Here is a 12883-nt window from a genome sequence, read left to right on the forward strand (position 1 = left end):
TTGTATGGGGAATATAAAAATAAAATTTATTTAAAAAAAAAAAAAGAGTCATAGGAATCCAGAAGGTGACAAGAGAGACCAAGGAATCGAGAAACTGTTCAAGGAGATAACTGAAGAGAACCTCCCAAGCATGAAGCTACCATATGACTCAGCAATTCCACTACTAGGGATGTACCCAAAGGACACAAAAACATTAATTCAAGAGGAGACCTTCACCCCTATGTTTATTGCAGCACTATTTATAATAGGTAAGACTAGGAAACAACCCAAACAACAATAGCTAAGCTTTGGAAACAACCCAAATGCCCAAAAATAGATGACTGGATCAAGAAGATGTGGCATATATACACAATAGAATATTATTCAGCAATCAAAAAGATAAAATCATGCCATTTGCAGCAACGTGGATGGAGCTAGAAGGAATTATGCTCAGTGAAATAAGCAAGAAAGAAAAGAAAAATATCGGATGGTTTCACTTATAGGAGGAATATAGGGGAACCAAATAAGGGATCAGGGAAAACAATAATAACAAATAAAAAAACAACAAAAATAATCAGATAACTATAAATCAGAAGCATTTTGCAGGGGAGGGGGAAGGAGAGGTATCAAAACAAGGGTGGGAAGAGCACAGGTGAATTGGTGATGGAAATTCTATGGGGACTACACCTGATGTAAAATATATACCCATTTAAAAAAATGCTTAACATAAGGACTTCCAATTTCTACCCTGTAATATTTTATTTTTGAATATTGTAACAAGAGCACAAAAACCTTTACCCTTCTCCTGCCTCCCTCTGGTCCCTTGCCGTGGGAACCTCTGTACTGGTGGGAGAGAAGGTAAGCCTTGCCATGTTCCCCGTTGTAAAAGGACTTTTTTCTAAATAAATTATTTTATTTTATATAATTCTTACATTTTTCATTTTTGCATAATGTATGCATTTTCATTTTGGTTATGTTCCCCATACAATTCCCACCCCCCTTATTCTGACCCTAATCCCTCTTCTCCTCCCCCTGTCCCCCACTGTTTTTGAATCCCTATTAAGTATGGTATTTTGGGGGCCTCCCTGGTGGCACAAGGGGTAGAAGTAGCCTACGAAGCTATCCGCAGCCACTGCAGCGTGAGTTCGTTCCCCAGCCAGGGAGCTACCCACATGACTCACCTGCTGCTCCCCTCAGCAGTGTGTTTCAATCAATCGGTCTGTTCTGTTCCCCACTCTGTCTTTGGTGAATCTTCTCACCCCCCCACACCTCTGGCCTGTACCGCAGTTCTTATATGCATAAATAGATGAATCTTAAAAAAAATGGTATTTTATCTAGGTTTTTCACCAATATTCATATTCATGAAAAGTTCCCATCTCTTCCAAGATTGGTGATACAGTGATTTTCAAAACAAAAATCTTAGCAAAAAATATTTTGTTTCAGACTGTAACTAAAATATCCCCTTTTCCTTGTTTAAAAAGAGGAGCATGTCAATGTTTATAAAGAGAACATATTTAAAACCATGGAAGATCAAAATAAATATTAATGATTTATTAATTATGCAAAGTGATAGCCAAAATATTTATTACTGACTCCTTAAATATACTTTAAATCTCTTCTCAAAAACATTACATCTTCAATCCACTGAAAGTGAACTGCCTTACAGAAATATTCAATGTTTTAAAAGGAATACTCCATTTTCACATTAACTCCCTTAAGTTGCAAAGGTGCCCAGTGCTGCCATTACCGCTAAATACAAACCCAGTGAGGCAAACTGTGCAACTTCATGTAGGCATCTGAGCTCACGTTCCAGTGTACACTTGCCACACAGTAAATGTTTAAGTCATCACTGTATCTTCTTGCTAGGGCAGCTTTGTCTGAGAGTCTACTTGCGAATTGTTAAGAGTCTACTGATTTTTCAGAAATAGAGCCGCTCCACACTGGATCCACTGGTCTTGGCTGCCCCCACAGGGAACATCAATATTGGTGACCACGCGGTCTCTTTCAGAACTGGTGTAAACAGGCAGCGATATGCACTCATCGGAGGAATAGGGACCGTATGCACCCTGTTCAAAAGGAATTAAGTTTGTTGTAAAATACAGTAATGCATAGTTTTGAAGCAGATCGTTAGTTAGCCAAAAGTACAAATACAAAATCCAAGTTTTTGTTTTTTTTTAGTTAGGTAACATTGGTTTACAACACTGTGTTAAGGGAATAGGACGTGATCCTGTATATCACACCACACCCACCACCAAAGCTCCCATTATGATGAAATGCTTTAAATCAAGACTAGCAGTAGTCATCCACCATTGCTGGCTGCAGTTGCCACTGGTCCATGGCCATTCACTTTGCATTTGAATAACCTCTTCCAAGGTGCAAATACTGTAGGATTTCAAACCAAATCCCATCTATAATGAAATTTCATCTATAAATATATATAAATAAAAACAAATTATCTCATGATTTATAATTTTTTTTTCTTAGAACTGTAACACAAAGTCCACATGTTGCAGTTTGTTGATATATCTCCTAAACATCCTAAGTTCATGGGTGTTTCCTTTTTTTTTTTTTTTTTTAATAGAGGCATGTTTTTATTTATTTATTTATTTGTTTGTTTGTTTTGTTTATACATGCACTGGGTACAGTCAGAAGCGCGGGAGGGTGAGAGAATTCACCAGAGCCAGAGCGGGGAGCAGAGCAGGCAGAAGGACCGAAGTACACTGCTGAGGGGAGCAGCGGGCGGCAGGAGAGGTCTGCGCGCCATGCGGGACCCTCCTCTGGTGGCCGGGGAGCAGCCTGGGATCAAACCGGCGCCGCAGAGGCCGCGAGCAGCTTCGCAACCCAGCGCTCAACCGCTGCGCCACCGGGGGAGGCCCGGGTGTTTCCTTTTTTTTCTTGCAATTTGTTTGCTACAGAAACCAAGTTGTTGACCTATTCTGACTTTGTTGGCTACATTCCATTCCCGAGGTATGAGGTATGTTCACCCACAGTGTGTGTTCTCATACACTGATCTGGAAGTGAGCACAGACTCCCATTTGGGTTGTGGCAGAATCACTGCCCTGGCGCCAGTGTCTCTCAGGAGGCACATGATGTCTGCCTGCCTTTCTCTTTAGAGCTTAGGGACACTGATGACCATTACTGTATTCAAGATTACAAAGTAGTGATCTATTTCTATCATTCCCTTATTTCCAGGCAGGAATATCTATATAGAAAAATTTAAATTTTATTACCATGAGGTAGAGTTCATGTAGGAAAGGCTAGATAAATGCTATCAAATTTCCTATTATGTGTTTTTAAAGTAATTTTATTCCCTATTATATTCTAAAAGTGATCAATACTCCCAGTACCCTGGGAGATTTTAAAATATCACTATGAACTTGTGAATTTGATGTTCAAACCATCAAGAGCCAGGTAGCCTGAGTCTCCCTGACAGATACTTGGTCATCTAGATGATTTTCTTGCCACCTCCAGTGTCAAAATGTTACAAGCTCATCTCACACATTTCTTGTCCCAGACAGCAAATCAGTATTTATTATGTGAATTCTCTGGTTCCCTTAATGAGAAATGGCATTAGAAATCATCATCTGGGTGCTTAGCTTACTCTCTGAGCATCAGTCTCCCTATTATGAAAGGAAGGTAACCAACACTTGTCACCTAATAGGATATTGAAAGCTTTATTAAAGAGATCAAATATAGAGTATTATTTATCCACATAGCTCAAATTCTTTGGGCTGTATACACAAGCATCTTCCTTATTCTCTACTAATATTCAAATACACTAGAAAAAAATACAAAACCCAGTATTACAGCATCCAGTATATGTTGTAAATGATGCTAGAATAAACTATTTTTCCCTTAACAAGAAAAGTCAAATATTGTATTTTTAAGTCTAAGTTGGCATCTTATGAAATTTATCATTTTTAGTCCTCTCTTCTGACTCTTCCAGTCCTTGGTATAAACTAGCGAAGTCCTTTGAGTCTTCATTCATTCCTAACCTCCCTAAATCTTAATATGGCTTGTAATGAAGTTTATTGTTTATGGAAAATCATTGCCCAAATAGATTCAGGGCAGATAGTGGTTTTTTTTTTTTTTTTTATCTTTCTAATTTTCTTGTTTGTACTGACAATTCTGCAGGTATTCATTCAACAGCATTTTATCTAAAAGAAAATAATCTGTGAGCTTTTAATTTTAATTTAGGAAACAATGTACACATCAAATATATAGTATGTAATTTCCAAAAGAGTACTTCAGATATCAAAATAAACAAAATAGTACTGTGGATGTGAACCTCACAAGGATTAGTGGAGAGAATGAATCTTGAGTTGGGCCTCAGAAAAAAATACAAGATTTGGAGTATAAGAGGCTTTCAACTTTCAACCATTGTTGTCACAGCCTAATCTCTTCCCTTTCCTCCAATTCTACTTAAATGGCAAACCTTTAGAATTCAGATATTTTTATGCATTTCATAACTCCTTAGCCATTCTAAAGTTAATAACCTATGTTTTCTTTTGGTTTTGCTTAAAATCTGTTAGAAGAAAATAGACAGACTTTACATATTTGTTGAATTGAAATGATCTGAATCTCTGAATGCCTATTTGTAATCCCAGGAAAGGCCTTAAACTATCTTCCTCGGGCACCTGATGTTTGCTTTACCCCAAAACTTGCATGGTCAAAATGAAAGTAGAATCACATCAAAATGGTCTACAATGCTATATCCCATTTTATTCAGGAGATTTCCTCTGTATCTCTTAATTTTATCACCAAGCAATTTCCCTTTATATTAGTATCTTCACAGTAATGCAGAGTTGATTCTTTGCATATTTTTTGTCAGTTTGCTAGCTGTATAAATTTCCAAGTCCTTCCAAGCCAGCTTTTGGTAGCAGGTTTTTGTTTTTAAAAATGAGGGTGCAGGGCCTCCGCTGGTGGTGCAGTGGTTGAGCGCTGGATTGCGAGGCTGCCCGCAGCCTCTGCAGCGCCAGTTCAATCCCCGACCACTGGCAAGGGTCCCACAAAACAATAAATAAATAAAATAAAATAAAATAAAAGTGAGGGTGCAAATCTGCCAAACCCCATACAGAGTTTAAAAAACAATGTGCCCCAACCGCTTGTTGAAATTTTGCTTCTCACTTATCAGATCTCTAAATGCCATGATTATTTAACTTAAATTCTCATGATATAGTTGCCACTTTACTGTTTCTCTTACAAAGTATAAGACCCTTCTGAGCTAATATATTTAAATAAAACTAAAATTTTAATAACAATTAACAAATACAGAGTGTGCAATTAGTGCAGAAAAGAGCTATACAAGGAAGACCTCGACTAATTCATAGTATGTGTTATGTAAACAAATTAGTTTGATGTAATTAAAAAACAATTAAGACTATGCCATGATTAATCTAGAATGGTTAATATGTTTATATATCCTACTTTGTTAAAAACTGGTCCAATGCCTACTAAACATAGAGCTTCCATATGATCCAGCAATTCCACTCCTAGGTATTTACCCAAAGGACACAGAAACATCAATTCCAAAGAGCACCTGCACCCCTATGTTTATAGCAGCACTGTTTACAATAGCTAAGCTTTGGAAACAACCCAAATGCCCAAAAATAGATGACTGGATCAAGAAGATGTGGTATATATATACCATGGAATATTACTCAGCATTCAAAAAAGATAAACACATGCAATTTGCAGCAACATGGATGGCGCTGGAAGGGATCATGCTCAGCGAAATAAGCCAAAAAGAAAAAGAAAAATACCGGATGGTCTCACTCATAGCAGGAATCTAGAAAACTTAAATAAGGGACCAGGAAAATGAATAACTATAAGAAAGAGAAAATCAAAATCAACAAAAAACTATGAACCAGAGACACTTTTAGGGGGGCGGGGGCGGGAGGGGAGGGATTGGGGTCAGAATGGGGGGGCTGCAATTGTATGGGGAATATAACAATAAAATTTATTATCTAAAAAAAAAAAAAACTGGTCCAATGTTCATGGGACCTATATTTTCTTGAATTAAATTTTGTAGTTCTAGAACAAATAGGCAATCTAAAAAGGTGTTTATCTGTGTTACTTAAGTACAGAGGCTTCCTTATATTAACCTGCTAAGGGATAAGGAGCGATTTCTTCGTTAAGCACAAGCACACTGACTGCTCACGAGTCCACATAAGAGAAAGCCTGTCACCTCGAGTTCCTGAGTGCTTCCTGCTCACAGGCACCAGAGCTTGTGAATCCATCACCTTCTTGCCAAAGGAAACTATGATTTGGAATATGAAACCCTGGATGAGGCTTTCACCGACTCGCCCTCCTTCAGGAACCAAAGGGCGGCCTTTCCTGTGTGGAACTGGAACTCAAGCCATAAGCCCTGGTGTGATACCTGAGAGGCTGCTACCGAACTGAGATGGACATTTTATAGGAATTTATACAGATGTTGGTCCTCAAAAGCTACAAACCAGTGGTCTGCAAAATAAAATATGTTGGAAACCTCAAAAAAAAAAAAAAAAACCTGCTCCAATGAAGCTCATTTCAATGAGGCTAAATTTTGAAATTTTACACTCATGCCCAATCCCCAGGCAAGCAACTTGAAAGTACATGTGTGACGCAAATAGAACCAGGAAGCATGTATTTGAAAGACAATATTTTATAAAGCCATGATATTAGGTATCACCCAATAAAACATTTTCTTTTCATAAAACACCAAAAAAACAATTATATAGGTTGATGATGACAATTTGGCAATTTACAACTCAATGGCAATATGAAAGCAAACCAAAATAGATTTCTCATAAATTTATGCATAAGTCCAACTAATTTATTCTAGCACATGCTTCTGAATGCTTAATCAAGTCAATGAAAAGTTCTTCTTTAGAAAAGATGGTATGAAATCAGAGCTTGAATGTACGTGAAAATAGCATAATTTAGTAATGCAACTCTGGAAAAAAATATCTCAAAACAGGAAGCAAAATAACTTGTGGACAATGAATATTCTGAAAGATTATTATGTCAGAGTCTAGCTACTCTTTAAAATGTGTTTGGGTAGAAAATACTTTTCTTGCATTTTCAATAACAATGCTAACAAGATTATTTTTGTAAGTCCTTAAGGAAAAAAAAAACTGTCACATAGAAAAGACTATAATTGAATATTTTTACATCAGTGTGCATACAGGGCAGCTTTTTTGTGAGTGACCTATGGTAATGAAATTGTTTCTGAAGGTGAGTTGTCAATTGTGGTGCCTTTGGAAGGACTCGGTCTATGCAGTTTGGTCTGGCTCAGACTCAGTTCCATGGAACTGATAAACCCCATGTAGCTTCTTCACTGAAAAGCAGATCTAGGCTAAGTGACTTCCTGTGGAATGTGAGAACAGGGCATCATCTCAGACAGGTCTACTTCATAAAGCAGTGTTTCCCAAACTGTGTGATGTAGAACATTAGATGCAGTTGTTGAAATGTAAGAACATGGAAAGGTAGGTTAGTTCCAACTAACAGATCTTTAAAAAATATTCTCAAATACATAATGAATTTAGTAGGGCAGAGAATACTGTATCTATTAAATTTGTTAACTGGGGTATACCTGGTAGCCTAGGGGTTAAGTGTCACTCAGTCTTACCACTGCTACAGGCTGAATTGGATCCTTGGCCAGGGAGCTAACCCACATAGCAGACATCTTACCCGCTGCTCCCCTCAACAGTATATCTCAGTAGTGTATTTCTGCCTGTTCTGCTCCACACTCTATCTCTGGTGAATCCTTACACACATATACTGCTACCCCCACCTCCACCACACACACACACACACACACACACACACACACACACACACACACACCCCTCTGGCCTATACCCCAATTCTTCTATGCAAAATGAATAAATTTGTTAATAGGGCGATTTTTCATAGAAGAGTTTCTGGGAAATGCTTTGGAGTAAGCAAATGGGTTTTATTTCTTTTTTTGGGGGGCGGGGTGTAAAATCACCTAGGAAAATCTTAATTTGGGCCTATATTAATTTAATAACCATTATTGAAGTGAAACTGGAACAACTTTTGGAACCTGAATCATGAATGAAGGTTATATATAAATGAATAGTTTAAGTCTATGTCTTTTATCTTAATGCACATAGATGATGGCAACCAAATATTTTCATGAGCATTCTACTTTCAATTCTGGAACATCCCTAATCTTAACTTTGGCAAAGTATATGGCATTTTTTTTTAAGATTTATTTATATCTATAAGAACGGGAGTACAGGTCAAAGGTGCCAGAGGGTGAGAGAATTCACCAGAGAGAGCGGGAGCAGAACAGGCAGATGGACCAAAAGTAGTGCTGAGGGGAGTGGTGGGTGAGACAGGAGATGTCTGCCACGCCATGTGGGAATCTCCCTGGCCGGCCAGGAGCCGAACCCGCGCTGCAGGGGCTATGGACAGCTTCACAGTGCAGCACACAACCCACTGTGCCACCAAGGAGGCCCAGTACATGGCATTTTTTTTTTAAGATTTATTTATTTATATAAGAACTGGAGTACAGGCCAGATGCGCAGGAGGGTGAGAGGATTCACCAGAGACAGAGTGGGGAACAGAACAGGCAGACTGATGAATTACACTGCTGAGGGGAGCAGCGGGCGAGACAGGAGAGGTCTGCTTCGCCATGTGGGATTCTTGCCAGCCGGCCGGGATTGAACCCGCACTACAGAGGCTGCAGACAGCATCGCAGTGCGGCGCTCAACCGCCTGAGCCACCAAGGAGGCCCTACATGGCATTTTTAATAGGAGCAATGGTAGAGTCACCCCCTCCCCAAAAAGTCTTAGAATTTGTTGCTCACGTCCTTTAAGTATTATCCCATATTAAAAAAACATCAAAGAAGTTCTCTTCCACAACCTAAAATATTCTTTACAAATGGAGGTGCAGTCTACATCACAGCAGTGCTGTATACATGAGGGGGCTATTGGGGTGTTTCTGCTGGAATGAAACTATTCAGAGCCATAGCTAACAGGTAATACTGTGGTAATAATTAGTGAAAAAACCTTCTCTGGCCTAAAAGGAATTTGTCACCAAGTGCCAAACTGCATTATTTGATTCAAGCTTATGAAAGAATTCTGGATTTTCTATAAGAAAGTAGCTCTAAGGGTAAATGGCAAAACTAATTGTTCTTGCTGGTTTAGAAATTGATGTTGAAGCATCTTTGATTTTATGCTGGTTTCTTCCTTACTAGTAAAAATGCATTAAATTGTTGATGTTTCTTCACTCCTCCCCTACTCCCAACAAAATTCTGTAAAATATACTAAAAACAGCTACAACTGCTCTAAAAATACTTTCCTGAACAAAATAATGCTTAACTCAAGCAGAAGCTGGAGCATTTCACAGTTCCTACAGTATCAGCAAGCTTTTTCACAAGGGCCTTGCAGTACATGTTTTAGGATTTGTGGGCAATGTGGTCCCTAATGTACTCATCAGCTCTTCTGTTGTAGTTTGAAAGCAGCCACAGTCAACATTTACATAAATGTAAAAACCATTCATAGCTCCCATATCTACAGGATGTACAAAAACAGAAGTGGACAAAGCTTCCTGAACTCTGACCTATACTATTAGGGTGATCAAGATTAGATTGAAGAGTTAAGAGCGACACTTGAATTTGATCTTAGTTACCTACCAATTAACTCTGTTGTCTCAGTCAGGTTACAAGGCATTTTAAGCTTCACTTTTCTTACCTTAAAATATTTTACACAATGCTTTGCATATCATCAATGCAAATAAATTTTATTCTTGTGCAAACACTAGTGTTACACTGTGGGACCCATAATAAAGACTTATCTCAAAAAAGAGGAAACCTCTAACCAAACTTCTAGGCAGTCTATGAAAAGTGTAGTTTATTTCACCCTGCGCCAATGTCGCCACCACCCCTCACTGCAATACTGGTTTTCCACAGCCATAATCCTGTTCTTACTATATCCCTCTTCTAAACTTGCAAGAGCTTCCTACTAACCATTGGATGAACCTGAGATGGCTAAGCTCCTGGCTTGGTGCCATGGCTTGTCTTGCTTGGCCTTGGCCTTCTGTTAGACCCTCAGGCACACCATGCTTCCTTATGATCCATGCATCCCAGATGCACTTTACCTGTAGTTCCCAGAATAACCTAAATTCTATCACACCTGCTGGCAGTTAATCTGGAATGTCTTACCCTGACCTTTCTTGAATTTGTCCTGGAACTCATCTTACTCACACTGCAAGTCTCAGTTCACAGAGCATTTGTCTCTGCCTTCTGTAAGGTCATGCCTGGTATGCTCACACAGGACAGCATTGGCACCCACCCCACCACCACCTGCCAAAACACAAAACACTTTCTGTTAACCTCAACAGTTGCGCTGACAACTCAAAGTGCAAGATTTTCTTTAGCTGTCTGCTCCTCCACTAATAGAAGACTCTTCCATGAAAGATTTGTTTATTTTTGTAACCCCAGTATTCACCATAACACATGGTATGTAGGAACTTAATAAGTATTTAATGATGATTGAAAGCACTTAATAAACTATAAAGTACTATGTAAATAAGATAATTAAAAATATTGGCAACAGTATAAATTAGACTTACCATGCATGAGGTACTTAGCTGGTACTTCACACACATACTCATTTAATCCTTAACTGGGTCTCATAGAAACATCACTATCTCCACTTATAAGAAAATTGGGTCAGTGAGCTTCGGTAACTTGCCCTCATCACCCAGTTCATAAGTTTGGGAGGTGGAAATGGAATTTAGTCCACTACACTCCAAAATTTTAAGTTCTGAAATATTAGGCACTATGCCTCATTCTGAAAGCATTAAGAGGAAAAAAAGAGGAACACTGTAAAGGCAGGGAAAGGGAGGAGAGGAGACACAATAAATCCTTCCATTCCATGTCAAGAAGAAGTACAAAAGATTAGGGGGGAATAAGTTCTACAAAAATAAATAAAAAATTCATATTATCTTCCAGCCATCTCTTGTGTTGGCTAAATACTCCAAATTGGTTCACCTCTCTTAAATGGGGTATTTTTCCATTTATTTCTAAATTTTTATTTCAATTCTCTCTCTCTCTCTTTTTTTTTTTTTTTTTATTGTGGCAAGTGAAACTGAATGGAAACAATACAAGAAATAAAATTTTGTGAAGGCAGGCCTCCCCGGTGGCGCAGCGGTTGAGTGCTGGGTTGCAAAGCTGCCCGCAGCCTCTGCAGCACCAGTTCGATCCCCAGCTGCTCCCCGGCCACCAGAGGAGGGTCCCATATGGTGCGCAGACCTCTCCTGCCGCCCACTGCTCCCCTCAGCAGTGTACTTCGGTCCTTCTGCCTGCTCTGCTCCCTGCTCTGGCTCTGGTGAATTCTCTCACCCTCCCGCGCTTCTGGCTATGCCCAGTGCTTGTATAAATAAGTAAATAAATCTTAAAAATAAATAAATAAATAAATAAAAAGTGTGGAGGGAAAACCTGAGTCTTGTTGGGCCTCAAGTCTCAGCACGATCAAGCTATTGCCAGCAACAACGTGAGTTTGATCCCCGGCCAGGAAGCTGACCCAAATGGCACAGTAAACCTCTCTTGTCTCACCTGCTGCTCCCCTCAGCAGTGTATTTCAGTAGATCCACCTGTTCTGCTCCCCACTCTGTCTCTGGTGACTCCTCTTATCCCCCACACCCCTGGCCTACACCCCAGTTCTTCTATGCATTAAAAAAAAAATTTGAGTTTTGTCATGTCATGTTGCTTTTCATACAACCTAGTAACAAACTGGTTTCATCCAGAATGATAGCACATTCCTTATCTGCTTTCAGGTTGTGATCAAATCTGTGGGTATTCTTCCAGGACATTTTCTTCTGCATTTCTACCTACTCAGTTACTCCTTGTACTCTTTTTATTGCTGGGGTTTCTCATTAAGTGATCTAGCTTGTATCTGTCCTACTATTTCCCTCATCAAGGTCATTATGTGGTTTTTAATTTTGTTTGCAAGAGAATCAGAACTTCACATAATGTGGTTATATTACGATTCATCCCCAACATCACATACAACTTTGTATGTTATGGGTTGCACCTAGCAAGTTCCAACCTTGACTCTTGTATATCAACTTTCAACTTGGTTCATTCACCTAAGATCAAACTGTATGTAATCTATAATTTATTAAGTTTGTGACAGGAACTTCTTAGAGAAATTAGTAGTCAGATTGAAATAAAGATTATCTGAACTACTTCTCCCTATCCTATCTGATTATTGCTCCAATATTAGGGAAAATAAAGTTGATAGGGTGGGAGGAGGGGAGAAGAAGGGATTTCACAGAAATGTATATTCTTTTAGGTCAGAGGATGTTCTTTTAGCCTACTAAGCAATGATTGCTAATTATTGCTTCAGCTTTATTAGTTTTGTTAAAAGTAAATATTCTGATACTTCTGATTTTTATTTCATAAAAAGAATTACAATAACTGGAAAATTTTATGTACTATGTTTCAATGATAAACTTTTTTTTTTAGCAAGCAGTATTTGAAGTAGTTTAATTCAGGGGTGTCCCTGGTGACACAAGGGGTTAAGCACCATACTGTGAAGTTATCTGTAGCCTCTGCAGCATGAGTTCAATCCCCAGTCTGCCAGGGAGGTACCCACATGGCACAGCAGACCTCTCCTGTCTCGCCCACTGCTCCCCTCAGCAGTGTATTTCAGTCAGTCTGCCTGTTCTGTTCCCTACTCTGTCTCTGGTGAATCCTCTCACCCCCCACACCTCTGGCCTGTACCCTAGCTCTTGTATGCATAAATAAATCTTTTTTTAAAAAAAGAAATAGTTTAATTCAGCATTAGGTATACAATCAACACTTTCCCTCTCCATTTCTGACCTTTTTTTTTTTTGATTGAGGTAACACTTTTTTATTTACACATACTCATATTTTAAAACTTCTTGTTAA

At 38.8% G+C, this 12883-nt stretch overlaps 1 protein-coding gene across 2 annotated transcripts in view; it reads right to left on the reverse strand.

Annotated features, from left to right (window-relative positions):
• Positions 1-1886: 1886 nt before the first annotated feature.
• The window catches only part of DYNC2H1 (dynein cytoplasmic 2 heavy chain 1), a gene marked incomplete at its 3' end in the record, with an annotated part of 284138 nt that continues 273141 nt past the window's right edge, over positions 1887-12883 (reverse strand). For both annotated transcript variants that reach the window (XM_084249306.1, XM_084249305.1), the window contains one exon: positions 1887-2045. In XM_084249306.1, the coding sequence (XP_084105432.1) occupies positions 1887-2045 (159 nt within the window). The remainder of the gene's footprint in view (positions 2046-12883) is intronic.

Source organism: Talpa europaea (genome assembly GCF_964194135.1).
Source record: "Talpa europaea genome assembly, chromosome: 12".
Classification (NCBI taxonomy): domain Eukaryota; kingdom Metazoa; phylum Chordata; class Mammalia; order Eulipotyphla; family Talpidae; genus Talpa; species Talpa europaea.